Source organism: Neodiprion virginianus, chromosome 2 (genome assembly GCF_021901495.1).
Source record: "Neodiprion virginianus isolate iyNeoVirg1 chromosome 2, iyNeoVirg1.1, whole genome shotgun sequence".
In the NCBI taxonomy this organism is placed as follows: domain Eukaryota; kingdom Metazoa; phylum Arthropoda; class Insecta; order Hymenoptera; family Diprionidae; genus Neodiprion; species Neodiprion virginianus.
In genome coordinates, this window is record NC_060878.1 from 12023255 (window position 1) to 12051145 (window position 27891).

At 36.7% G+C, this 27891-nt stretch overlaps 4 protein-coding genes across 9 annotated transcripts in view; 2 read left to right on the forward strand and 2 right to left on the reverse strand.

Moving 5' to 3' along the window:
- The window catches only part of LOC124298190 (zinc finger protein 395), an 84689-nt gene extending 82143 nt beyond the window's left edge, over positions 1 to 2546 (reverse strand). The window contains exon 1 of the mRNA XM_046749879.1: positions 1223 to 2546. Coding sequence (XP_046605835.1) covers positions 1223 to 1615 — 393 coding nt within the window. The 5' untranslated portion in view covers positions 1616 to 2546. The remainder of the gene's footprint in view (positions 1 to 1222) is intronic.
- Positions 2547 to 5504: 2958 nt separating this feature from the next.
- On the forward strand, positions 5505 to 7391 carry LOC124298192 (uncharacterized). The gene is made up of 5 exons (XM_046749882.1): positions 5505 to 5798; positions 6439 to 6656; positions 6807 to 6886; positions 7163 to 7260; positions 7343 to 7391. Exons 1-5 carry the CDS (start codon positions 5633 to 5635, stop codon positions 7384 to 7386), a joined length of 606 nt encoding a protein of 201 aa, XP_046605838.1. The 5' UTR covers positions 5505 to 5632; the 3' UTR covers positions 7387 to 7391.
- Positions 7392 to 8114: 723 nt separating this feature from the next.
- On the reverse strand, positions 8115 to 10396 carry LOC124298193 (60S acidic ribosomal protein P1). Its single transcript, XM_046749883.1, has 4 exons — positions 10187 to 10396; positions 9658 to 9805; positions 8308 to 8412; positions 8115 to 8225 (listed from the first exon to the last, which is right to left on the reverse strand). The coding sequence occupies exons 1-4, from the start codon at positions 10256 to 10258 to the stop codon at positions 8212 to 8214; spliced, it is 339 nt and encodes a 112-aa protein (XP_046605839.1). The 5' UTR covers positions 10259 to 10396; the 3' UTR covers positions 8115 to 8211.
- Positions 10397 to 11233: 837 nt separating this feature from the next.
- Positions 11234 to 27775, forward strand: LOC124298189 (PHD finger protein 20). Of its 6 annotated transcripts, none has more exons than XM_046749875.1 (17): positions 11234 to 11500; positions 12165 to 12299; positions 13652 to 13678; positions 16158 to 16258; positions 16402 to 16487; positions 17983 to 18370; positions 18823 to 18937; positions 19016 to 19314; positions 19414 to 19425; positions 21532 to 22212; positions 22349 to 22480; positions 22690 to 22776; positions 24453 to 24738; positions 25493 to 25630; positions 25709 to 26085; positions 26733 to 26972; positions 27120 to 27775. In XM_046749875.1, the coding sequence occupies exons 1-17, from the start codon at positions 11430 to 11432 to the stop codon at positions 27242 to 27244; spliced, it is 3300 nt and encodes a 1099-aa protein (XP_046605831.1). In that variant the 5' UTR covers positions 11234 to 11429; the 3' UTR covers positions 27245 to 27775. The 6 variants fall into 6 exon arrangements, with proteins under 6 accessions (XP_046605831.1, XP_046605830.1, XP_046605829.1 ...); XM_046749874.1 differs by having other exon boundaries at positions 11235 to 11500; positions 18817 to 18937; XM_046749873.1 differs by lacking the exon at positions 19414 to 19425 and having other exon boundaries at positions 11235 to 11500; positions 13625 to 13678; positions 18817 to 18937.
- The last annotated feature ends 116 nt before the right edge of the window (positions 27776 to 27891 follow it).

The following is a 27891-nucleotide window of genomic DNA, read 5'->3' on the forward strand; positions in this document are numbered from 1 at the left end:
GAGGAGGAGGAGGAGGAGGAGGAGGAGGAGGAGGAGGAGGAGGAGGAGGAGGAGGAGGAGGAGAAGGAGGCGGAGGGGGAGGGGGGTGGAGGAGGGGGAGGGAGGATCGAAGGAACCAGCGTGCGACCGTGCAACAGAAAAATGAGCAGTATGGGGACACGGTACGAACAACGAAATGAGGAGGAAACGCAAATTAAACTTTCGAGGCGAGCCAAAAACTGCTCGCATATCCGTTAATATGGACAGAAGCCTTTTAATGAATTGGATTTCCAGTATCCGGTGAAGCGAATTGAATCGCGGAAAGAAACGTTGGAAAATTCAACCCAGTATCCGTGAAAAAATTCTTGTCAATCGGTCCATGTCAATACAGCCCAACGAGAAGAGTGTTTAACAGTCTTTGGATAATACGATATAATCGATTCTGCTCAAACTTCTGAGGTCGTTTCCTTGACCTCAAATATAGAGCCGCCTTTGATATGTAGTTTCATCTAATACAGGCTTCTCTTCACTCTAGTTTCAATTGATTATATTAACAGTGCGACGAGTGAAATGCCGTAACAAACGTAACCTGGTCGCGTGTTTTCGCATTAAATATTGATTTTAGTTGTTCTCCCAAGAAGTTTCAACGATAGGATATCATAGATTCAATTGCGAAGGGATCTATCATTTCGAAGTAATAGTGATAGATATTTTGGACCAAAGAAAAGTATTTTTTTAAATCGATCTGTCGAAAGAGTATGAAAACCTCGTTACAAAATTGTTTGCGGGATCGGAATAACGTCGCAGTAGCATTGAGAGTATGAGAATGTGAAACAAAGGCGTCAAGTTTACAAAATGGTATAAATAATGATGGGTTAAATGTGTGTCGAAACAAGTCTGATTTACAATTATGCGAAAGTGTTCGACACGCATATATTTATTTATATTATTAAAGCAGGATTATTGCAACGTTTACAAAGCGTTTATAACCATTTCAAGTTTACGTTCAAGCAGTTACGACGTATAATGCATATAACACCTGACAATCAGTTGTGCGAACCTTGAATATTGTCAACGTCTAAATGTTTTTTTTCAAAGCACGCAGACTGCTTTGGCGTGAGAAAAATGCGCGCGCGGGAATTTCAAAGCTGTGAAGCCGGAACAGGAACGATCATAGATGAAAAATGAGACTCAGACCGATGGTTTATTGTGCGTTCGATTCGTCGATTATTTATTTACATACCTCCTGTCCACTCGGAGCGATGAGAACGTCGACCTCGTCAAGATTTTCCCGATGCTGAGTTACCTCGGCCTGTATCTCCCTACCGTTGAAGGTCAGGTAGACTTTCTGCCCCGGAACAAGCTTGGCGCCGTTGACAGACCCGAATCCAGGGCCGATTAAATCGCTGTCGGAATATTCCGTGCTGGGATTTGGCGGCCGGCCGCCTGGTGAAACGGCGTCGAATCTAACGGAGTAGCGGGTCTTCGGCGTTATGCTGAGACCCGGCTCCGCCGCCATCGAAGCCGGCGTCTTGACGGCGTGAATAACACCGCTGTAATACATCCCGTCTTCCCCCGGGGCGCAGACACGCGTACCAATTATGCTCCGCTTTGCCAATCTCTTTCCTGTTGACATTTCTGTTTCTTATCTGTATTATGCACAACTCTCTCGCGGTAGGTAGTTAATTCTGCACGACTGTCACGAAAATCGCGACTCGTTCTTTGTCTTCGAATATTAAAAAATCATTCCACATTCGAAAAGTGAGCGAAACCTGCGTCACCGACTCGCGTCGATTCAACAATTCTTACCGCGAAATGCTGGGATGAGAGGGAGGGGGGAGAATATGGATGGAGAGTCGTGCTTGCGATCGAACTGTCAAAACGCTTGAGCGAACAAAGCGACGCTGAGAATCGAGTTTATCGGCGTTTTAAAACACGCGTGTATTTTTCTCAACAACAGTAACGACATCAACGATTTTTAATCACATCGACTGATCCACTCGTTGCACAAAACACTGACTAAACACTGTTTCTTACGCAGGCTACCTAACACACTGGTATTTTTCACTTCTTTTTTCTTCCCTACCGATTTCACTGTGCTTTTCTTTTTATGCTCTGTTCGGTTCGAGAGGTAACTCGACTAGCTTCAAGCTGATCGATCGGTAATTTGAATCGTTGGAAAAAGAAAAGAAAATCCGCCTATAGAAAGCGAGGCGGCCTCCGGGGCCTGAAGCCTATCGCGGCGTTCACTGAACTCGTATCAACAAAGCGGCGTGCTCCGTGGCTACGTGTATTTGTCACGCCGTTGTACGCATCTTTCGAACCTTCAATGATTGTGGTATTAAAGACGTTTAATTCTTTGCACTTAGCAGACAGCATAATACAAAGTACGATATTCCTGCTGGTTTTGGTTTTGTGTTATTTATTTTCAATTCTTTACTATCCGTTGTACTCGACTCGCGCAAGACAAGCGAACAAAGCAGTTCTGAAATACTTGTTGGGTACTTCGACGGACAGCACGTATGACGCACAGCTGAGCGGCCGGGAGGGACTGAGACCAAGCGGCTTTCACTGCGCCGGCCGGCCGCCCGGGAAAAACAGCTGATAGATAACAACAAACCCACGTGACACGGCCTCGCGCTCCGATTCGCCCAAGCGCCTGACCTACTTAGTCCCATTGGTTGCGCCCGCCGAGGACAAGGAGAACGGGAAAAAATTGCAGCCTAGAACTAGGCGAAGCCTACGAGGAGCGTCGTTGCCGGGAGGCCGAAAGAGCGATTCCTGTACCACCATGCCGTGATAAATCGGGATACGACGGGGATTTCAGGGGAGTCGAATGAAACGACGTTGTAAACGACTCAAGCTTGCTGCCCGCGGAACGGGGAGTAGGGAATTCGGAACAAACTATGTATGACTTTTATCGGCTCAGCTGTCAAGAACATACGGCCATTTTGTATCAGCTGGGAAGCCGGTGACGAAACGCCGATGGTGGAGCCTCCGTCGCAGTCGCTGCCACATCTCCCCTCTACCGCCTTGACGTTCACTCCTTATGTCAGCTGATAGTGGGAATATACGTCAGGAGATAAATAGTGGGAGTTGGTGTTTGAGTTTAGAGTTTATTGCTGGTTTTAGGACAAAAATCCTCTATGAGATTTCAGCCAGAAAATACGCAGTAGATGTATGTGATTGAATATGATGTGTATACACATGTATGTATGTATGGAATTAGGCAGAACGGAATTGCATGCCCAAGATGAATACATGAAAATAAGAATAACTATAGAAAAAAATTGTATAAACAGTAGAGAAAATAAAAAGCGAAATCATAACAGAGATCGCTGTGTTAGATATGTATACTGCCTTGCACCTTATTTTTCAAACGTCAAATGAATAGCGAACTGTAGTTATGGAAACAAAGAGGTACGATAGACAGGAGCTTGGGTAGCCATCGCGTCGGTTGAGAGAATTCTCGGGCCAAGATTGTAAACAAGACATCCTACGGAGACGAACCATTAGAGGCTTCGACGATGCTCGAATGTTAAATATGTGGTGCGATAGTACTTATCTCGTTACCGACCAAATCAATTTTGTATTTCACCTAATTTCACATATTTTTTGATAAAAGTATGTTGTCCATAGTTACGGGACGTTCTCCTGAATTCTAGAATAGTAATAGTGAGCAAAACGTTACGACAGACTATTTTCATGAGAAGTTTACGCACGAAGATACTTGCATGACTTAGTCGGTAAGCGTACGACTGTCATATGCCCCAGTCCTTATCGACCGCGTTGAATGTCACTTATTTCCGCCGCTATCATAGCGTAGCCTATGCATCGTTGACACAAAAAAATCGCATCTCGGAGCATTCGCATGCGCAATACCGAACACAAACATCCACACGTATTTATATTTTACGCAGCAGTGAATATCAAAAAATGAATTCTTTTAATAATTAAATTACCATTGATTCTAGGAATATATGTTATAGCGTCATTCTCGTATGAAACAAAAAGAATTTTAGGTTATTTATATTGGGCATCGCTATATAGAATTGCGCTGATGCGGAATTTCCACGTTCTTCATATGCAGTCTCATCCTCTTTGATGCGCACATTCTGGTAATGGTCAAAATAATTGACATTTCACGCGGTCGGTAAGGACTAATAGTAGCTTGCTCTTAAGGGACCGAAGAACGGGGGGGAGTAGGCGCACCGTTCGCTAGCGACATGAACGGATCGGTATCGCTGCAACGCAACGCGCCACCGTATTTCGGTCGTTGGGGGAAGGAGGAGAGCCGAAGCCGCCTCGAAGGCGACACGCCGGCCAACGCCGGCCACCGTGCAACGCCTAGACAGCGATGGCAGCCTATCCCTAGATTTATTTCCGTGGACGTTGCGCAATATGCGTTGGACGACAGCTGTTGGCTTGCGCTTGTCGCGTGGCGAACTTGTTGGCAACATACCGCATGGCGGCCATGGCTGCGTTACGCGTTGCGTGCTACCCCCCCCCCCCCCCCCCCCAACCAACCCGCACACAATTCGGAACAAGAAACGAAAATGTAAACCGCTACACCATAAGATTTTTTCCTAATACCTGAGAGGAGTTTTATCCTCTCAAATTTGTTGTAATATAGCAGCTTGTTTTGAACGCCAACGGTCATGATGTTCTGTGTCTCGCCGAGCGGTTGCCAGTAATTCAGAACGAATTGCCGGCTGGCTGCCCGGTTCCGTATTACACATACTCATGCAGCTCGCCTCGAGCTTGACCAAGGAATGTAAATTACGCAAACCCAATCTACCGTTAGCTCTTTATCCCCACACTTGGGACACTCCAATTGACGTTATGATCAGCTCGTGTATCGGCTAATGGCGATCGGGGTAATTCTTTCATTGTTGCAATCATGTACATCGATATACGATTTTCCCGGTAATTTGCAGTAGGTATGACAGCAAAATCCGCTCCATTATTATAAAGTACTGTGTTAAAGAAATACATTCATCAAATAAATGAATGCTCGAGAAAACGTCACAAGGTGTAAGAATTTGTAATTATTGGTTCTCTGCTGTTTTCCCTGATACATAGTATCGTTGAAAAGCCAAATTACTTAAACTTTTTTGAAACTATGTAGCAAAGTATTATCCTATTGTGTGCGACAGCTGTTAATTGCAGTTCTGCCATAACCAAATTTCTAAAAGAATGAAAAGCCAGATAGAAACTTGAAGCTTTCTGTGAGTTTCAACTAAGATTAAGTTCTCAGATAGTCTCACACAAACGAAAAACAGATTATATTGTGTTTCATACGCGTAAACGTTGAGCGTAAATAATCTCGCAAAATGCGTGAGGAGCTGCTGTAGCCGCCCGGGCTCACTCAGTCGATAAGATTGGGTACGATAATATTTGAATGCCTAGCGCGACGCTACCAGCTGGCGACTAAAGCGATATGAAAGATGGGTCGACAAGGAAGAAATCGGAAGCCGATGACTGATGATAAGAGCGACGAACGTCACGATTTATAAAATTGCGATAAAATGAAGTCCAATGACAGGCTTAGCTGACTACAGAATTGGTGAGGCTCGTATCGCATTTCTTGTGACGTGTCGTGGGATTATCAGCGGTTGCATGACACGACCAAGAAGTAAAGAATTTTCATCTTATGCTGAAAGGCTGTCGCAGTTTGGGCCTGGATTATCCTAGGAGCCAACCACCAATGGCGTACTCCATTTTGTATCATATCCTGCAACTTGTAGTCATACTGATTTCAATTGTAAACAAATCCGTGTCACACACGGCAAGAGAAGTTTATCATTACGTTGCAGAAGGTAAAGTTATTCTCCGATCCTTTTATTACTCAATGTTCTCACGTAACGCATATGTCAAGTGGAAACGCAGCTCTCAAAACAACAACGCAATTGATAAACCAAGTTGCCCAGAACTCTACACATAACCTAGCATCAGGTCGTGTTCGAAAAAACAAGTGAAGAAAAAACACTTCGAACGGTGATTCGTGATGCAACTATTCTCAAATTATCATATTGTTTCGATTATGTGGAGATAGTAATATATTTTTTCTTCAGATCGTGAAATAATTTTCGGTCACCATAAAAAGTCACAAAATCCTTCCATATTGATTTTTTTTTCCACCAGATCACTCATACAACTAATACATCAGAACTACAAGCGTTTTAAATTATAATCAGCATGAAATAACCAAGTAACCTCTGCCTTAGGGTAGTACAACCACGAAATCAATTAGGACGTAAAATAATTCATATTGCAGTATATAAAAGTTGAAGAGCATCCACATGCATGCTACATTTCAGAACCTGTTATTAAATTGATAAAAAAAAAAAAAAAAAAAATATGTAAAATTGGATGATTAAGGCTAATATAATTTAATCCACAAAACTGTTACTATATCTCTTTCTGACAAATATACTTATTGAGAAAATGTTCTTAAAGATCCAGTCCCGGATTTTGTTCTGTGTCGTGAATGTGGTGGTGATTTGGCTGATTCTCACTACCTAGTAAATCGACTAAGCCCGGAAGCTTTAATAAAAAGTAACCAGACTCTATTTGGCAGAGAAGAAATAGAGGTTCAGCTCTTGTCGAATCCACTGGGGATTCAGTTTTATGTATTTACTACATCGTCTGCTAAGTGCGTTAGCATTGGTGAAAATGTGAGTGATTTCAATTGCCCAAAATACCGATTCTGGTCTAAAAATGTTTTTTTTCAGCCATTTTTTGAACTTATATTAACGGAAATCAGCTGACTAATTTCGAGGAACTGATGAGAATTTAACCACTTAAAAATTTGTTCAATATTTCAGTGGCACAACGACTTTTCCTGGTTTCCTGGATATGCCTGGAAGCTTTGCTTCTGTAGTCAATGTGGATCCCATGTGGGATGGTAAGAATACCACTGGAACCATTTATTTGGTCAATGCTTTTTATTTTGTGAAAATTCATATTCCGAACATCAAAGATGAAGAGTTATTTCTCATGTGTACGAAATTTTAGACACAGGAACAGTCGTCATAAATGAAAAATTTAGCATGAATTGTAAAACATACACTATTGTAGTAATTCCAGTTTTCATGGTATTCACAAATTTTCAATACAATACCTTCAATATTACTGTCATCATTTTTAACAGAAAAATTTGCATGTTTGTAATTAATTTCAGGATGTTTGAGCCTTTGAAAACGGCGACGGAAGATAGAAGTTTACCATCAGCCGAAGGCTTCTATGCATTAGTACTGGACAGTGTAATAAGTGAAACTTGTATGTAGCATGTCAATTTTATGTTTGTTTACTTTATTGATAGGTAGAGTTGATGATTTTGTTTCTTTTTCTTTAATTTCAGTTTCTAACTCGTTATTAGTCGTTCCAAAATTATATAGGAATTAATATATCAAAATGAACGAGGAACAAAAGGCATTCATTGCCGAGTGCGAAGAAGAGTTTAAGGATCGTTTTACTGATAAAGATGAAGCGTTTATGAAAATTAAAATTGCGGAACCTCAACGACCTCCGATTATGGATCCTTGGTACAATAAACCCCCCAGAAATTTCGATTGGAGCCGTCAAAATCAAGGACATGATCAGGGAGGAAGACGGAATCAGGGTTACAAGAGACGCCATGATCGAAATAATGACCAATACTATAATTACAAACGTAATTCGAATTAGAATTATTGTATGCTTTATAATAAATTAATTTCGTCTTTAAATCATGAAATATAAATTTAGCATGAATAAACTTTGATCAAATAATTTGAGCTGTTATCAATACTAATGTGATACTGTAAATCTCTCTTAAAGTAGGCCGTTCTAAGCAATGCATTGTGCTTGCGCCAACGCATGCTCAAATTTTACCTCAAACCCCCAAGCAGCATCATTGATCTCATCAGCGAGTAGCACATGCACTGAAACAAAGATGCATTTCAGTGATTGTCAAGTTGGTAGCATTTGTCCAGCTCACGCAATGGTTGAGCATATGTTGGTGCAAGCACGCTGCGTCACTTGAAATGGTCTGCTTCAAGAGAGATTAACAGTAGAAGAGGTAATCAGTTTGTACAGCTATTTATACTCTCACAGTGAAGGATTATTGAAGGAAATAGATAAAATAATTGTAATCTTTTTTTTAGAACTTTTTATTCATTTTTCAGCGTACAATATAACTGTACAAAGGAATGGATCCATCATAGATCTTGTCTTGAAGAGGCATTTGCCTTAGTCGAAGAGACCTGTAACAAAAAAAAAAAAAAAAAAACATATTTTTGTATCGAACATGACTTTTGAATGGCCATTTGATCAACAATCACATACCGAATCCCATGTCATCATCAGATTCCTCATCTGGTTCTTCTTTCTTCTCTTCCTTCTTCGCTGGAGCGGCATCACCGCTGGCAGGAGCGGCTGCAGCAGCCACAGCTGGAAAAAGATTTAGAATATATCCGAAATTCCAGTTTTGACATACTTTGATGATGCGAATTACCAAACCTGAATGTTACATGACTCACCTGAATTGAGTGAGAAATGATTAGACTTATTGTGGAAGGCGTTGAGGGTAGACTAGTATTAACGATCGGTTATTTGGATCAACGTAAAACAGAAAAAAGTTCTACAGTACATTAGAATGCAAGGCATTCATGTTTTATTCGATATATATCATTAAATTCTCCGTGTCTCACCAGGATTATAGCATGCGATTGAATTATGGTCAGTACAATATCTAAAATGCCTCTAACACATTTTAGGCTTAATTCAACTTCAATTGTTCGAACAAGAATCTAGGTCAAAGTTTTTAGGCACTGAGACCCAGCAGGTTCACAGCTCAATTTTTATCCTCTTATTCGCTGACCTTACTAGCATCAAAGCGAACTAGTCTGGTGGATGAAAAGAGGTCAGTACTCGGCAGCTCATTGGGTTACAATTATATTTAGAGTATTAAATTTTCTGTTTCTATTATTTAGTTTTGAATTATTAAAGTAGTATGTTTTTCTCACAGAGATTTGAGCATGGCTGCTGTTTGAAACTATATAGAGGTTTGTGATATTACCGTAACAAAAGATATCAAGATGATTATTTGATAGCTTGAATATAACAAAAAATGTTGTAAACCTTAAATAGAGACGTCATAAAAGCCGAAAAAAAAAAAAACGATAACCCAATCATAATAAAACATCTTACACAAAAATTACTTTAGTTACCGTAAGATGCTAATTGCAGTACAGAACTCATAAAGTATTACAACTTGGAAATATCTTCTATGATCTTTATATAATTCTTAGCCACTGTCATTCAATATCTCAAACTATTTCCTGTACTTCACAGACTTCCATAATGTGCAAGGGAATGTCAATCTAGTTTTCCAAAGCACTTAAAATTTATAACTCAAAACATGTTTACTAAGATAAAAATATTGAAAACTCAAGTAATCCAAAGTCCGTTGGGAGGCAAAATCAGATTTTTTTTTGTGATCCTCTAAATTTTGAACAGGCCAAATAACTGAATCTTTAGTTTCAAACATTTTGAATTGTACTATCTGTAACCTGACTGCTTTGCTTTAGAACGAAAAATGTCCGAACTTTGACCAGGGTTTGATGACACTTCTAGACTCGTTGACAACTTTCCTCAATACCAATTCAACATAGGTGTTTTGATTTAGCTACATACCACCAGCTGGAGCAGCGCCAACTCCAGACCCAATGTTAGTGATGAGGTCCTTAATATTGACACCCTCAAGAGATTTGGCAAAAAGTCCTGGCCAGTATGGTTCAATCTCTACACTGGCTGCCTTTAAGATAGTTTGGATCTTTTCACCCTGGAAAAAGAAGAGGCTAGGTCAGGTTATCTAGATCGTTGGCACTTCACTATTGCTCTGAAATAACACGTCAGTCCACACTCGAATCTGAGATCCTATCATTGAAATTTCATCGGTGGACACGGAAAATTAATATTTATGGTAAGATCACACGAAAAAATTTGATTTGTTTGGCAGTTTACGTGTCAAATTGTAAGTACAATCAATTAATATTGGAGAATGAGTGCGTACTAAATGAAACTACGTATCACAGCTCCCGTTTTGTAGGCTAACGAAATTAGGATAAAAGTTAGAGGAGAATGCATTATTCAGAGGCCTTATATTCTGTGAGCACACGTGTGACGAGGCAGTGTGTGAAGAAAACAAAAAACAGAGGCTTACCGTAACGGCAACATCGTCGTCGGCGAGGATCAACGCGGCGTACACGCAAGCGAGTTCGGCTTTCGAAGTCATTTTGTTGTTTTTAAGGTTGTAGTTGAAATATGATGGATAGTGATTGTTGTGCAAGTCGCCGATTCGGCCTTAGCTCGCGCAGAGAACAAGCACTGACGCTGGGTGTCACGCCGGGAAAGCGGAAGAGACCGAATCACGCATGTGGCGCTCCACTGCTCGAACCAGCTCGAACCTCGATCGTGTTCGTCACGTGACCATCGGAAGTCATTAGTGACTTGGCAAGTTTTCATGACGCGATGCCATTCCGCGACAAGTTACCCAGTGACTTTCCCACTTGTGTAAATTTTTGAATTACTCGCTCGATCCTAACAATGCAACAGAATTTTGTTTGATCATTTGAAGTCGGATTGGCATAGTAGAATACTGCAATTTCCCCCCAGCCCTTCAGCTAAATTTATCGTCTCTTTAGCCGTTGAGCAGTTACTTGGTTTGTTCATGCTAGCTACACTTTCTACACTTTCGTGGGGAGTGTACACTTGCGCGTTCGCTTTAGCGGACGTGACGTCGTCGCGCTGTTTGTTTCACAAAGCGACAGTTCACTGCAACAGTTACGTTTGTGGCGTAAATAGCTTCTGCGTTTGGCTCGAGAGGAAAACCACCAAGCCAATAATCGGGAACTTTAGAGCATATACTATTGGACAATGAAGGTAGTGAAATAGAGCATTATGCCATGCACAACCTATCTCTCTCGCTCTACAACCCGATTGGCCTATACATTTCCTCTCGGCCAATCAAGTGCAGAGTGAGAAAGACGGATTTCCAAGGTAACCCGCGAATACCACTGGATATAGTAACAGTCACGGGACGGTTTCGTTGCAAACGCGACTGTCGCTGTACGACAATCGTATGTGTGCTTTGGTGACGACGGCGGTGACGCTATTGGCTAACTCCAATGTCTTGCCGCCAGCGCGAACATTGGGGCGAACACATGGCATGAACGTAGCTTTGATTCCATCTTGAATGAGTTTCGCAATCTGGCGCCATTCTACAATCGATTAGTGTCGTCATGAAAATGGTCGCTGTTTGCGTCGCGAAATAAAGATAACATTCGTTAAAATTCTCCGAATAACGATAATCACCGAAGCCGGTTATCGTCTCTGAGTGTTCGAAAAACTTCTCGAAGTGCTTTAATTCCTCATTAATCATTGTGTGGAACATTTTAATCAGCCAGATGGTCAGCCGCGGTGGTCTCAAGTTTTTCCCTGGTGCTAAGTTGGAAGCCAAGGATTTCAACGAAAAATGGTACAAACTTTAATGATCACGCTACGCTGAGTTCACCCCTCTGTCACATTGGTGACCTTAGCCCGGCGTTCTCGCCCTTGAAATCTGATTGTCGACACGCACTGTCAGCTAATATCTGATTGTCAACATCCGTATATCGACGGGGCAGAGTAGACAATGATACGGTTCCTTCCGACTCGCTGCTTAATTAACAATCCGCGAAGCGTGACAACAGTACAAATTCATGCCGGTCGAATCGCTCAAAACAAGTCAATAAATTGTTTCTGAAACAAACTAGCAATGATCATATTACGTCAATATATCAACGCGATTATATTCCTCTACAACATGCCCCCTCACCGATTTTGTTTAACTCTTAATTTAGCAGTTACTCATGCCTAAACTAATGTCGGCCTCGGATAAAACTTCTTACACATTTTCAACCGTATCCAATGAACTCAATCGAAAATTGGCATTTACCTTCAAAAATAAAGGACATGAAGCAGTCTCAACAAGCTTTGATATCTCAAACATAACCTGTACTACATCCTAATTGTTATATACACAAATAAAATCGTTTTTATACTTTTTTTTCTCTAGTACTCTCCAGTTGTTTTATCGAATGTATTATGATGGGCACACAAATCTGCGTGTATAATTCCTAATCAATTTCTGTTCACAACAGGTATTCGGCACGCGTTGTTGAGACTGACTGGGTCGAGAGGGAAGTCTTGATACATTTTGACAAATGGAGTTCAAGATTTGACGAATGGATTCCAATGGACAGCTCGCGGCTTCGAGTACTTCAAGTACAACCAAAGTGAGTTTTAATCTCATTCTAATACAACCATAGATATTAAATTGCCATTAAATATTCCTAGTCGAAATGTCTAACGAGGGGACGGTATGGGAGGTGCATCGAGTTACGGGATGAGGCTTCGCATGGTTATAAAAGGGACAGGTATTAACTTGACTCTATCAGCTTCAGGGTTTAATTATTACTTGTCTTCTCTATAGTCATGGGAAGCCTTATCCTGTAACTCGATGCATCTCCCATACCGTCCTATTGTAAGAAACCAGAATTGAGATGTTTAGAGCACAATCTGTCACGTAAAGCTGTCAATTAATACTTTAGGTAGATTAAAGATAGAATCTGTATATACAAAATTCTTTTAATTTTTCTTGAGGCATTAACCACTCATTAGTTTTCTATGTACACCTAATTTCGCGATTTTCAAAAGATGTCACAAGATTTTAAAGATCATACGAAATCCAAATAGTATTGTAAAATTTCATAGGATTTCATGAAGTTTACGTAATTCAGAGATTTTAGAGGATTGCAGAATATTTAAAATGGATTCAAAGATTTGATGAGTCATATAGACTTAATTTCTAGGCTGGTCAACCCTTTGACTGTTATAACTCATCTTCTAAAAAAACAAACTAAGGATACAAATTAAAATTATTATGAGTGGCAGTTTGGATTACAACCGTATTGGTCTTAATATAAGTTGAACCTTAATTTCACGATTTTATTTCAGGAATTTTTTGTTGTAAACTGAATATAATCGACTTCTGTGAATAGTTATCTATTATCAAAGGCATATGTGTTGATTAATATTGCATTTCTTGTACACATTGTATCAATAAAGTTGAAGAGTATGATATAAAGATCTTCTTATCAATTTCTTTATATTTCAGACTGATGCTGTTTAAAAAAATTGACATTTGATTTCAAGATTCGTGATTTTATTGGTCTAGATTATGATAATTGGTTGAAAACAAAGTCAAGCCTGCGTATAAGTTGAATACGGATTTTGAGAGCGAAATGAGTAACAAAAACTTGAACTTATATTCAGACCAATGCAGTATTCAGTTTGCAAAGAATTGATGTCCTGTCATATTTGAAAAACGTTGCAGATATCTATCATACTCTACACTAACCCTTTTTAAAATTACCTTTTCAATCAGTTCTCTTCTTATTGTTTCCTCAAAGAATTCTGTCGCTGCGGCAGAAAATTAAAACCTGTATTATATTATATGATTTTGATTGGCTTGCGCATTTGATTTAGAATTTTTGAAAACCTATATTATATGCAGTTCATAATTGTTGCATAAACAGAGTTGAATATATTTACCTATAAGGCTTTGTTTTGTTTTTTCTAACCGAAGCGAGTCAACTTGGACACTACCACCTCCGTAAGTGAACATATCATTTTATTAGCAGGTAGAATAGAACTGTTGTCACTTGTGATAATTAAATTGCAAGTTTTCAGTTTCGTTGAAGTTCGTAATGTTGATGTAACAAAACGTTGAGAGAATATCAATATTTTCCAACTTTAGAATGACCTTCAAAAAGAACAGTCATATTTTGCTTCATCAAGGTTGGTTGAATATCAGACATTCTTGACGTTGTGAAGTATCTATTTTTTTTAAGTACATTGTATTCTGCGTTAAAGTTACGGATTTCAACTCGATGAAAATAAGGTAATAATACTTCAGTACCATAAAGTATCTTTGTAATATTGAATAAACCTGTCGACAGGGTCGAATCTGAGAAAGAATATTTACACGAGCACCAATTTTGCTGAATCTTTGCATTATGTAAATAGACTAGTTGCTGCTCCTATGCATTCAGTAGTCTTCACAACAACTGCTTGTAGTAAAAGCAGTTTAATCTTTCAAATTCTTTTCCTTGAACCATATGTAGTAAAAATTCAGACTGGTACAATTTTTTTTTTTTCATTCATAATCAGTTGATCTTCAGTTTATATTATTATGTTAAAATAGGCTTTTGTTTTTGAACACATCTTTGGGTCTTTCATAATTCTAATTTACTGTAATTATTGTTAAAGTTATCACAATAATTTTGATTAAATGATCTCTGGTTGACAGCTAAAATTTCTCATTTTTTCTGTACAATATTAGAATATCATGGGTCAAGGTTAAGATACTTTTAAGGGTAAAGCCTCCTGTAACTGGTTGAAAAGGTGTATTTTTCGTATTTTTTGTTTCGACAAAACAGTTTTGTCAGATGATGACGTTGGCGCGTCAGCAATTGGTGACTAGTTTAGCGCAGAGCTGAGTCATTTGAAAGAAGAAAAGCTGTATTTTCTTAAAAGTTCAGTCAATTACTGGGTTAATATACCTAGAAGCAAAGCAATGCATCGAAATTGGCAAAGTTACAGCAATCACAAGAAGTCATTTTATCACCAAACAAAAATCAATTTTCAATTGTTAATAATAATGTTAAAAATAAATATGAAAATGATGAACATAGGTATGACCCCTGTAAAAAAGTGTAAGAATTCAGATATCATATAGAAAATGTCATTTAGTATATTACGAGTATCATGGTCATTGATTTGAAAAGTGTAATTTTGAGAAAAATGTTATCAAAGGTTTCGATGTGTTCACGCCGCACTGTAAGGACACGTTTGCGTGTCTAGGCTTATAGAGAATATCTCGCTCTTCTTTGAAAAATTTCTGTTAGATCATTTTTTGCATATGCCCATCGTGTTGAGTGTGTAAGGGCCCCAATAAATATGGTGTAACATCACCAATTTTACAACTTCCAAAATCAAACTTTGGTAACATATTCTTCAAACCTTGTACTATTTATTTGTGGAAAAAAAAATTTACTTTCCTGCACTTCTACATTAGACTCTTACTTAATCATTTCACATGATAATTTAATGCTGTTCTTGCATGAAATCTTGGTAATACATAAATCTCATTTTGTGTTGGTACATAGTGTGTCCCAAATTTCAATTCTCGTTAGAGATTGACTTTAACCTTAAGCTTTGTTCAAGTTTTATTGAATTATTTAATGATGGAAAAAGAGAAGCTGATGAAAAATTCGTTGGTGTCTCATATTATGTAGTGAATAAACTTTACAAGACTTTTGATGATTTGTTAAACCATTAGCTGAGTGTAATATTTCGACATCTGTTTAATCCATTGCATTAAAAACTTGAAATGATCAAAATCGCACAGAAATTTTTTAATTCACTTGAACGAAGCTATACATTATTTCCACCTAACAGGGGACAATAATTTGAACAATGTGATGAAATAACTTTAATACGAAGAAAAACAGGATAATTAAGAAGCAGAGATCAAGGGGAAAAAAAGAAATTGAAAGGGAGAGAGAAAAGAAAAGGAGAGTTGAAAGCCTGTAAGAAGGGTTGTTTATTGATCAAATAAACTGATGGTTTAGCCTCTCGTAAATTGATCCCACTTAATATACGCAAAACTAAACTAACCTAACCTGCGTAGAGTAGCGTAGCGGGAGCGTAAAGAAAATAGGTACACACATTACTTTCTATCCAATAGCAATTTGCCGATAATGCACTGCCGCGTTGCGTCTTTTCACACGTACAATTTGCACGGTTGATCAAATCCAGGACATACAGATGGTGTAATTAGGTTACGATAGTGGAGAACCGACGACTTACCGAGTTTTGTTTACGTACAAAAATCAGCTGATCGTAGTAGCGCTCGTTTGTTTTCAATAGCGTCGCCTTTTTTTTTTCGTCTCTTTGATTGAAGGAAGGAAACTTCGTGTTGTGACATACGTATGTTTATCAGGTCGACGAGATCGCGTTTTTGACTACTCTATCAGCGTCATCATCTGATCGTTATCATTGTGATTTAAAATTATTTTGTTTTTCCCCAGGGAGACGAAAATGCGAGAATTTATCGTCGGAGAAAGAATTTTAGCTACGTGGGCAGATGGTAGAAAATATCCTGCCAAAGTTAAGACTGTGTTGGGAAATGGTGAGTAACCTAACATAACCTAACCTAATACAACCTGACGTGATTCTAACCCTAACCTAACCTAACCTCGTCCAGAACGTCAACCATTTCATATTTGACAATAATCGACGTTATTATTGATTTTTTTTTCACGATATTTACAGACAGGTACGATGTTCTGTTCGATGATGGCTATGCCAAGATAGTCAGATCATCGAAAATGACAAAAATTGCTGCAGCCACCGAAAAGGTAGGATTCATTATTTATTTACTTATTTTTAGGTTAGGGTTAAGCCATTTATTGGTGTATAACATAATTGTTATAAATATGCTTTGTAAGTTAACAATAATTTTAACAAACCCTGTTACAAAATTATTCTTACTTATTTTAATATAGTTTGTTCCCATCAAAGGAGTTCTATTTTTACTGTGTTCAATACATTTGCTAGATCATGGTATCAAAGTTTTTTTTTTTTTTTTTTTACACATATACGGTCTTTATGCCATATTTTTGTGTATCACTCTATACCGAGTAGGAGGCTTAGTTATAATGCTAAATTCAGAAAACGTACATAGCTGAAGAGTCAGTCTGAAATTTTTTCTAGTTTCTTGACATTCTGAAAACTGCCCAGAATTCATTAATAACAATGACTTAATTCCAAGTGATGTCAGTTGATTCCGGCTCTCAAATGATACCTTGATTTCAAAAACGATTCCAGTAATCAATTCACTAGAATCATACATTTTTAGGTGAACAATAATGTTGCCACTGTGTTGTGTCCAAGTAATAAATTGAAAAGAAAAATTTACTAGTATAAGGGAATTGAATCAAGGTAAATATGTTTCGATGCAATCATCCACTTGTGCCTAAACTTTACTTTGACCTAAGAAAATTATCTTTGCAACTACAAAATGAAAACTTGTTATTAATATACATATATAAAACACACATACACACATATATATATATATATTTATTTATAACAAGTTTTCATTTTGTAGTTGCAAAGATAATTTTCTTAGGTCAAAATAAATATTACATATATATATAATATAAAGTTAAGCTGAAGTAAGGACATTTCAGCTTAGCTAATAAAATGAATCATTAGAAAGTTTCCAGTAATGCAAGAAATGGTCTTAAGTCTCATTGGTAATTGATCAGTTTGATATATTTCTGTAGGAAAAATGTCCTAAATTATATTTCCAGGAAATGCAAGTGATTTATTTCATTGGAATAATTCAAATGCTCATGACCTAACTAGTTCACCTGTTATTTAATAAAACTACTAGAATAGATTTGGTCGAGTTATACATATATAATAATATATATAATATATATATATATATATATATATATATATATATATATATATATATATATATATATATATGTATAATTTATAATTAAATAATAATAAAAAAATAGTATAATTTTCTTGTTGATAGTGGACAATTTTATCAAATTAAATAAACTATAACTTATCTGATAAGAGGATAGTATCATTTTGGCAATGTAAATTTGTCAGCAATAATTGGTCAGCGCATGAATTTCAGAATGACTTCTTCTTGACTAACACTCACGTGAATTTCTTCACACATTGTAAATGACTTGGAATCATCATAAAAAATTGCTCGGAAAATTTTGGAATAAGTTTGAAATGTGTAAATGTCAGCTTCGTAAACACTCTGAGTCAGAAAGTAAACTGAATATTTTTAGAATAATCTGAGAACAATTGTAAAAACAGAAACCGATTGTTGATGGAGATTACATAGGAAGTAAACAAGAGAGAAGGGACAAGAAGAGAAAACACAGTGTAATGGATCTGTTCCATTCTAATGCTAAAAAACGGCCAAGAACGGATTCTGAAAAGTCACTTAAAAAGGATGAATCATTCGTAAGCGAAGACGACGTTAAATCCGAACCACCCGAATTGACACCAGCTATTGCTTATGATTCTGGCACAGAAGTACTCAAAGGCTTTGAGCCAAGTAAAGCTAAAGTTAAAACCTATGCTAAGAAAAAGAAAAAGGATCTGCCCAAAATCGATACGGACAATGAAGATGAAGTCGGGCCTGAGTGGATCGACGGTGAGCCTCAAGGAATAGAGTCTTACATCGTAGATGGTAATGACGGTAAGTGGAGATTCAAACTATTCTAGTACATATCGGATAGGAGAAGAATAGAACCTTTAATGAATTACACGCTGAAATCTACGTTCCAACAGTCTCTACGTCGCAAGAAAATCACTGTCAAGACACATGTATTTCTATGTTTGCAACTTAGATTTGTTCAATTTTGAGGAAAGTCGAATTCAGAGAATGAGCAGATGCAGTTTGCATATAAATATGTTAAGGACACATCAGCTGCTTTAGTAGTCCTGTCAAAACAATAAGTTTATACTGAATTAAAGACTGAACTTCTAAAAGGTTTTTAACTTTTAAGTTTTTTTTCTCACTCAGGGGACAGAGCTCTGCTAAAACTTACCAGAGTCCACTTTTGGTTTTCAAACTGTTTCTTAATTCTTTCGTCCTGAAACTTCATTAACTGACCTGTTCACCTGATACATCCTTAACTGAAGTTGCAGGACCACGACGATCTATCATAGTGGCAGATAAGAGGCTACCACCTGGATGGCAGAAGCACTTCACGCAGAGAAGAACTGGTTCATCAGCCGGCAAGTGGGATGTCTTGTTTATACAGTAAGTTATTATAGTGACTCTGTGTTTGTCCGATCAAATTCAGAGAGTACAATAAACTAACACCAATAAATTTACCAGCAAATCGAGTGGGAAAAAGTTCAGGTCAAGAAATGACATTCGATCATTCATGGAGAATCATGGAATGTACGATTTTGAACCTGAGAAATTTGATTTTTGCATCCATCGGAAAAAGAACAACAAATCTAGTTCTGTTAAGGCAAAGCAAGAACCGCCGGCTGAAGTGCCAAAGAAAATCAAAACATTGTTACCCAAAGCTAAAACTCCTCTTGGAACTCCTGAAGTCACGACACCTTGCCCTGTGGCTCCAGTTGTTATGCCGCTCGCTATAACTCCTGTTTCATCTGCTGATCCTGGCGGTAAGTTTTACTATTGATATCCAAACCTTCACTCATAAGCCTGTTTCACTGACGGTAATTTCTCATTTGAATTTTCACATGCTATCACACCTCATACAGTCATCACATACTGTAAGTAATAAGTTATATTCTAGAAATGTTACGTGTTTAAGCATGATACTCAATTCTGACTTACTAAAAACTGTAAACCGTGAAGTGGCTATCAAAATAATGCGATAGATTACTTTTAAGGATAATGTTAGCCTCCCACAGGTCATTCTGAACTGAGAATGAGAACTTAAAGTCACACTAGCGCCGCTAAGTGATCACAAGATTTGTGTCATTTTCTCAACCAGAGTTCGTGCTCCTCATTATATAGTCTCCCTAAGCTGTTTAATTAAATCTCTACCAATTTTCTTTGCGCCAATAATAGTGAACGCAATTGAAAAAATGCTTATACTGTCGTGAAAACGAATTCGAGTAAACTTTAACAACAGTAGTTAAGATGTTACTGTTTGAGAAAAAGATTTATGATTTAAATGTTCCAAATGATTGAACTCTTGAAGTTTTTGAGCCGATTTTAATGTTCTCAATGATTAGTTGCCCGAAAATTGTCTTAAAACTATTTAAGAAATCTTAGACTATCGAGTAAATGTAATTGGTACTATAATACAGCCGACTATTTGTGAAATATTTTTCAGGTAATCTCTGTAGATCTCTGTAGTGAACAAAATACACCTAAAAACTATTAGAATTGATCCGAAAACACTAGAGTCCGATCATTTTGATTGTTTGAATTATAAAATTTTCACTCAAATTGTCGACACCTTAGCGTGTGTCTTAGGGTGGTCCTTATTTGGGGTGTTGACGAATTCCGATAAGTGCGCCCCCTAGACACGTTTGAAATAAATTTAAAAAAATGTGTGCGAAAACGGAGCGCTGTAGTCCAATTAGAAGACGTGCCTGTAAGCTCGTTTTGTTTTTCATTTGAATAACATGGGATTTTCAGACTACTTCAGTCATTATGTTTTTGAGTTGTCCCCATGAACGCAAAAAATTCTTTCTTCACATAAATCTGTTGTTCATGGGTACAACTACGCGTATATTTTTCCACAAGTCGTTATCACAACCTTTACGCCCCCCATCCCCCTGATATACACGACGGCAAATTGATCAACGTGAGAATACCTCTTTTTAGCCGCTTGGTGCTTGACAGTATTTCACCAATTAAAAGGCAGTCTTATTTACGTCATAAGTTTGTAAAAAAAAAGTAATTGTACATGTGGGAAAAAATATGTATTTCAATTAGTGTATTTACAAAAACACATCGTTTATACTTTATACTTTTTTAAAAAGTAATAATTAAAATTAAAATGTTTTGATCGCCGTCTGTTTTTCTGGATCGGGAAAGATTTTACGACATTCCGAGATCCATGAACAACAGATTTATGTGAAAAAAGAATTTTTTGCGTTCATGGGGACAACTCAAAAACATAATGACTGAAGTAGTCTGAAAATCCCATGTTATTCAAATGAAAAACAAAACGAGCTTACAGGCACGTCTTCTAATTGGACTACAGCGCTCCGTTTTCGCACACATTTTTTTAAATTTATTTCAAACGTGTCTAGGGAGCGCACTTATCGGAATTCGTCAACACCCCAAATAAGGACCACCCTAGTGTGTCTTGATTTTGTTGAAAATCATTTCCATTACACAGCAGGGATGTTGTTTTATTTGTGTTCTCCATCGGTGATGGCATTAATGCTGCAGAAAATTTAGGAAACAGTTTTTCCAGGGGTTTGTCTTTTTTCTTAACTGGCTTGAGACGGTACGGTCCAGTCACTTTGAACAGTTTTTCTGAAAGGTTTAAATATGAATTACTACAAAGAAAGGTCAAGCTATTTGCAAAATTACATAAGGGTCAAGTTTGTAACGTTACTGTAACGGTTCATTTTCAGGGAAAATCATTACTTCGCAATTTTAGGGTTGTCTGAAATTCAGTAAACTATAATGAAACAAAACTCAGATTTGTCGAAATTCTTACTTAAGTTTCAAAATCGTAATATTTCTTTTAGTGTTTCGTTATGTTAACATTATCAATTTGAACTTTCTAGTATCACTATACCAAATCAAATGGAAAACCATTAGATATTCTTACTTGAGAACAAAAATGTGAATTTTCTAATTTAAAGCATTGATCGTTACTGTTTTTATCTTCATGGAGGATCTATTTTTAGCCGTATTTATCGGAGGAATTCGCGTTGAAATGGAAGACAGCGCTTACAAATGTCCGAAAGAGGGCTGCAACAAGAATTTCCGCAAGGAAAATCTTCTCCAAATGCATATAAAACATTATCATCCTGAGTATTCAAAATTTTTGGGCTCCACTCCGAATGTAGCAGATTTGGCGTACGCCAGAACGATTGGGGAATCGATCGAAGATATAATACCAAAGAAGCAGAACAACTTTATGGAGAAGATAAACAAGTTTGAAAAGAAGAAAGCCACCCAAGAGAAGCAAATACCTGAAAATGAATCCGACGTGATTCGACCAGAGAAAATAGTAAATGTCAAAGAGGACTCTAAGTCAGAAGTTGCATCTCCTTCTTCACGCAAGAGCATTGATGTCGATGAAGATATCATTAAAAATAGGGAAGCTAGTTGTGCAATGTCGCCAGGAACGCTGTTCGACCTCAAAGTTAGAGATGAAAAAGTTCAAACGGGTATCAAAACCTTGTTGCCGGTTAGATCTGTGACTACTACTCCTTTGTCCAGCAATTGTGTTACAGAACTGCAGAAATTAGACAGATCGAAATCATTGGACGAACCGTCGATTCAAGAAAAAGGAAAGACTATAAGGAAACGACAGACTTCCGAGTATAATTCAGATACGCAACTGAAGTACAAGAAAAAGCAAGGTAATTTATTGGTTCTGGCAAATCAGACTTTGTTTTCCAAACACAGATTCAAAAAAATAGTAGAACGATCATGACGAAGTGTCAAGATTTTATTGTTTTGGCATTAGGAGAATGAGTTTTTGTTGTTGTATATTAGGGTTGTTGGAGCTTAAGGATGATTATGGGGATTTAGATGACAGTACTTTGGATATTGAAGAGCCAGTTGCCCCTACCTACAGGTTCAGTCGAAGAAAATCGAACCCTAAGAGTGATGAGAATAATCTAACAAGTAAGTTGTAAAAGTATATTTGGTACTGGGTCTTTACCCATTGTGTAGTAGTTTGTAATTATTGTGTTACAAAAAGAAAAGAACAAAAACTATGATGAGTAATTGCGTAGATGGTGTGATTTGAATGGATTTATTGTAATGGCATTTCTTACCTATGTTACTCCCCTATTTTATATACATTTTATTATTTTCTTTGTGTTATTATTCAGGTCAACTAAGCGATTCTCATAATATTGAGAAAGGTGAAACCCCAAAAGGGGATGCTGCCAAAAGTGATAATTGTAATGATACTGAAGGTATATAGTTCTTTTTTTTATCAATGTTATTCATTCACACCTCATAGGAGCAGTTACTACTGTTATGTTTGAACTCTGGTGAAAAATATTCTCGCAAATTATTCATGAAATTTTATTTAGCAAATCCTCCGAAATATACAACGTTTTACACGGTTTTGTGAAAACATTTTCCTTTTTCGAAAATATTTCATATTCTGATAATGTCAGGGATGTGTGGAAATTCTAGAAAGTTTCTAAATAGAATTTATATTCTGTAGGAACTTCATTTTCTATTGAAAATCTAAAAAAAAAAAAAAAAATTAAAATCGGACCAATTTCTGGAGAAAACTCATATTCCTTCAGAACTTCATTTTATGTCACAAATCTAAAGAAATTCGCGCTCTGGTATTTCTGCGTATTTTTTAAACGTACTGTGACATGAAAACCTGAGTTACATTTCTGAAAGAAATCGGCAATTTTTAGGAAACAGTCGTAATTAATTCTTATGAAATGCAGCTGATAGAATGTGGATATTAGGGTGGTCTTTACTTGGGGTGTCGAAGAATTTTTTCCGTGCCCCCCGCTTCTCAGATTGACTTCAAATCACTCAAATCCCTGTTCGATTCCGATTTTTCCCAACACTATTTTTCAAAGACCCTAAATAAGGACCACTCTAGTGGACATACCTGTTACAAAATATCTTGAAACAAACTAGAAAATGAAAACTTTCAAGAGAGATTGAAGAGATATAAAAGTTTTTTCGTTAATTCGTTGAAATTTATGTGGTGCATTGCAACTGATTGTGAGATATTTTTACAAAATTCTTTAAGATTATCAAAATTTCTGAATTCAGAATTCACGTTTTGAGTAAATTCGTAGATATTTGCAGAAGCTTTTGAAAATTTTTTTCGCCAGGGCAAATATTCATATATGTATCAAAATTTAGTTACAGATAATTGAAAACCAACAGGTTTTTTTATATCAGGTGTACTGCTGATTGTCACAATTGAATCTATTTTCACAAATTGGCTAGCCATACTTGAATCCAAGTATATATTTGGCAAAGAGTGTTTTCAATTTACTTGAATCAAGTGTTATCATCTATTGCAAAATATATTTATACACACACAAAAATGTACTGAACTAATTTCATTTATGTAAAAATAACGTAAATGTAAGTTAGTTCCTGCGTTTCATATTTATTATCGTAGTATTAAGGTGAATTTAATTGAAAATGTTATGCATGCATTACAAATAGTGAACTTTAATTAATTTTGAGACTTGTTTGTGTAAATTTTCGGCTTAGAATTTACTCTATAAATTATAACCTCAATCACTTAATAATATTGTTTCTAAAACACACTTGGTCTCCTTTTTCCTCTGGTAATTTCAAACTTAATATCAATATAGGCAAAACATTCGGGGGTTCTTAAGTTGCCTAAATTTAATTAAGAAACTCGGAATTGAATTGAACAGATTTGTAAACTGTTGCGGCACAATTATGCAAGATATTTTTGTCCCATATTAGTATAATTGATTTTTATATTAATTTTTACTATCAATTTGCAAAAATGTATTAAAGCAGCTTATATAGAACTGTTAATCTGAATATCCTAAATACAACTGAATGGAATGTCTGATAAAATCAGGTCAAGTAAATTGATCACTAACTTTCAAATAAATCTTTGACACATTAGATGGAGATGGCGTGATGATGATGATTAATGGGGAACTTGTGAAGGTGGAACAGCTTCGTCGGGAGGAAATAATAAACTGTACATGCGGATTTATGGAAGAGGATGGATTAATGATCCAGTGTGATCTTTGCCTTTGCTGGCAGCACGGTCACTGTAATGCTATTGAACAAGAAAAAGATGTGCCAGAAAAGTACGTTTGCTATATTTGTCAAAATCCGTACAGGCAAAGACCGTCTAAGAAGTACAGCCATGATCAGGACTGGATTAAAGAGGGAAAGTTACCTAGGTAAATTGAATAGGCTTAAAAAAAAAATAGTCCACGAGAAAAAACTGCAAAAAAATGTTGAGCAATGTCACCTGTACCAATTATGGTGTTCACAAATCAAATGGCGTTCCTACTATGTCATAGAAGTGTATTGAAATAATTTTGAATAACGCAAGTTAAAATATCGTTTTGTTATTAAAACGTTCAAAATTATTAAACTCTGAAGTTTTTCGTCTGATTTTAATGTCTTCAAACTCATAGCGCTCGTTGACCGATCTCCCACAAATTGTCTGTAAAACATATGAGCAACCTCATAATGTAATGCAAGTATAACATGCAAATATAGGCAGTCGTTCATCTGAACATCTGTTGCATTGTACTTATAAAAATCTACTTTTATCTACTGTGAAAATATCGACTTGTTAAAATTATTTTAAGCACTGTCTTGAGATTCGTATACTGAACAAAATAGTCCCAAAAACATGATAATAACATTAAAAATACTAGGGTTTAATCATTTTGAAAGATTTAATTATAAAAACTTCTATAGAATTATTCTATAGAATATCTTACAGTTAGCTTCTATTGTTTGAGTTTACTCTGATTCATTTGTATCACATATTAGGAAGGTTGTTTCATTCGTTTCTACTATCATTAGCGTAAGTAACATTGCTCGAGATTTTTAAATGGTCCTTTCTCTTCTCATAACTTTTGATTCAGGTAATCCAGCCGATTTATCCTCAATCATGGAAATTTATTTCAAAATTATTTACAGTCTATCGAGTCGTTCCAAGAATCAAGCTGCGATCGATCAAAGAGCTGCAATGTTGAAGCGTTCGTATGATTTGGTCGCAGCACTGTTACAAATACAGCAAATTTTGCACAGTCTAAGAGTCAAAATTAATGTTGCACAGTAAGTCGTTTTTCCTCACGCAGTTTTAATGCCAGAATTAATAGGTTTGTCTTTAATTTTTAACCGATTTTTGTAAAGAAAAAAAGATCACCCGAAGTTGTATCTCTGGGCTAAAAACTGGGAAAAAACTGAAATCCCAAAACCAAATACTGAATTAGTGCCAATAATGGAAATTGTTAAGCCAGCACTTGAGACGGCTGAGTCTAGTTTGGACAGTTCACCCTGTGCTGAAATAAAAACTGAAATAAAGGAGGAACCAGAAGATGAAACGCATAAAAAGTCGATTGCTTCTAATACGGAGTTGATGAAGATTTTGGAAGAGGATAGTTTGCATGCTGAAGAACTTAAGAATGTTAAAAAACATGAAAATCAATCCGAAGGTCATATTCTTTTGGAAGCGTTGACAAGGAGTAACTTGGAAAAAACTGCGTCTGAAGTAAAGAACGAAGATAATAGTAAGTAATCGATATTTTAGAATTTTCCATTGAAACGTAAAATCTTTCTGCAGTTGAAATAGAGACAATACTAGTGCAGCTGATTATTATTAAGTTTAATTGAGTCAAAAGAATATACTATGAACACAGAAAGACAAAAGAGAGACACGGATTTGCAAAGAAAAGTTGAATTATCTCTTCAACAACTTTTGAGACATACTATTCTATATCTTATGATCATGAGAAAATTCCAGCGTAATGTCAAAAAATCGTTTCTCAATTTGTTTTTAATTAGATCATCGACAAATCGTCTGAAATTGTATCTTGAGCTCTTCAATTCACTGCAAGAAGAAGTTGTGCGAAATGAATACAGGTTGCATGTAACAAATGTGTTGTATTATAAATTTATGACAACCGATTTGTGTAAAATTCATTTATTAGCAGAAATGAACTATTAGTCATTGAAATTGGACAAACTACGAATTTCACGGTCTTCAATGTTTTCCTGTACCGATTTTCTGTTGAACTTATCAGAATTTGATTCAATTGTCGATTCTAAGCCTTGAAGTCGCAACTCTACAATTTTTACACTGTTTTAACTTAACTTTACACCTGACATATCCTTAATATCAAGAATATCAGTTTAATGAACTGGTTTTAATATTTAGATCCGCCCAAAAATACTGCTTCGACATCCGAAACGCCTGATCTGATTCCGTCAATTCCGGTGGCAAAGACTGAGCCAGAATCGACTAATCTTAATGAAATGTTGCCTCTGCAACCTTTTATACCAGAACCAGAGGCCCCAATTGATCCAGCTGAGTGTCGATCACGGCTGTTGGAGCACATCGAACACTTTCAGAATCACATTGACTCTAGACTAACTACAATTGAGACACATGTGATAGGTAAGTTGAAAAAATGGCAAGATTTTCGTTTCGCGAATGTATAAATGAGAGCTAAACTCAATCAGCGACCATTGCATTAGTTACAATCTGGTGCTTCAATTTTCAATTTGAGAAATTTGCAACACAGTTTTCTCAATTTTTTTCCAGCTCTGGAAGCCATGGACCCAGATGATCCTGCTTCAGGCCCTGATTTTCTGCCTCGAACAAAACAGACTGTGCAAATGCTGCTTAGGGACTTGGCCACGGTTCGGAAACTTGCTGCGCTCTGCTAAGAAAAAATTGATTCTATGATACGAATAAATTTATATATTTATTGACATTGTTGTACCCGGTGGAAAACATTAATTAAAAATAATTTGTATTGTTTGAACAAGGTTTTGAGTGTGACGGTTGATCTACCGACTGTGTTACATTTTTCCGCTTATAGCGGTGATTATTGGGATTCGGTAAAGGGGGTTCGTGTCTTGTTAAAAACAGCGAACTCATGTTTATGAAATTAATGTATACATTTTTACCTAATGCAGAATTCATTCGTAAATGCAGAGAAGTTTAACTAACCTCTGAACAGCCCTGTCAGACTCAAAACCCTTTGAAGTAAATATTATAGTTTGAAAATATTAGTTGAATAATCAGCTTCATTGCCTGCAGTTTACGCAACTATTTATTGTAATTAGGCTCATAATAATACTTTATTCTGGACTAGATTCTTCAATGGAACATTTTGTACATATACAATATAGCATAGTTACAGCTTGTTCTGTAATGTATAAAGAATTGCTGAAGTACGCATACATAATTTTTAATTATATTATTATTGTTGATAAGCTCAGTTACACGTTTGGATCTATTATGTTTTTCGATAAAATGTAGTAAGCAGAAGAAATGCTGCAAGTAATTGTAATCGTAGTTGAACTTCATC

Bases quoted from the DNA above. Each gene is read 5' to 3' on its own strand.
- LOC124298192 (XM_046749882.1), top strand. From the start codon at position 5,633: ATGCTGAAAGGCTGTCGCAGTTTGGGCCTGGATTATCCTAGGAGCCAA. The intron at 5,799-6,438 runs GTAAAGTTATTC...ATGTTCTTAAAG, and splicing joins TTATCATTACGTTGCAGAAG to ATCCAGTCCCGGATTTTGTT. The intron at 7,261-7,342 runs GTATGTAGCATG...CTTTAATTTCAG, and splicing joins CAGTGTAATAAGTGAAACTT to TTTCTAACTCGTTATTAGTC.
- LOC124298193 (XM_046749883.1), bottom strand. From the start codon at position 10,258: ATGACTTCGAAAGCCGAACTCGCTTGCGTGTACGCCGCGTTGATCCTC. The intron at 9,806-10,186 runs GTAAGCCTCTGT...TTCTTTTTCCAG, and splicing joins ACGACGATGTTGCCGTTACG to GGTGAAAAGATCCAAACTAT. The intron at 8,413-9,657 runs GTATGTAGCTAA...ATCTTTTTCCAG, and splicing joins TGGCGCTGCTCCAGCTGGTG to CTGTGGCTGCTGCAGCCGCT.
- LOC124298189 (XM_046749873.1), top strand. From the start codon at position 11,430: ATGGTCAGCCGCGGTGGTCTCAAGTTTTTCCCTGGTGCTAAGTTGGAA. The intron at 25,631-25,708 runs GTAAGTCGTTTT...ATTTTTGTAAAG, and splicing joins GTCAAAATTAATGTTGCACA to AAAAAAAGATCACCCGAAGT. The intron at 26,086-26,732 runs GTAAGTAATCGA...TTTAATATTTAG, and splicing joins AGTAAAGAACGAAGATAATA to ATCCGCCCAAAAATACTGCT.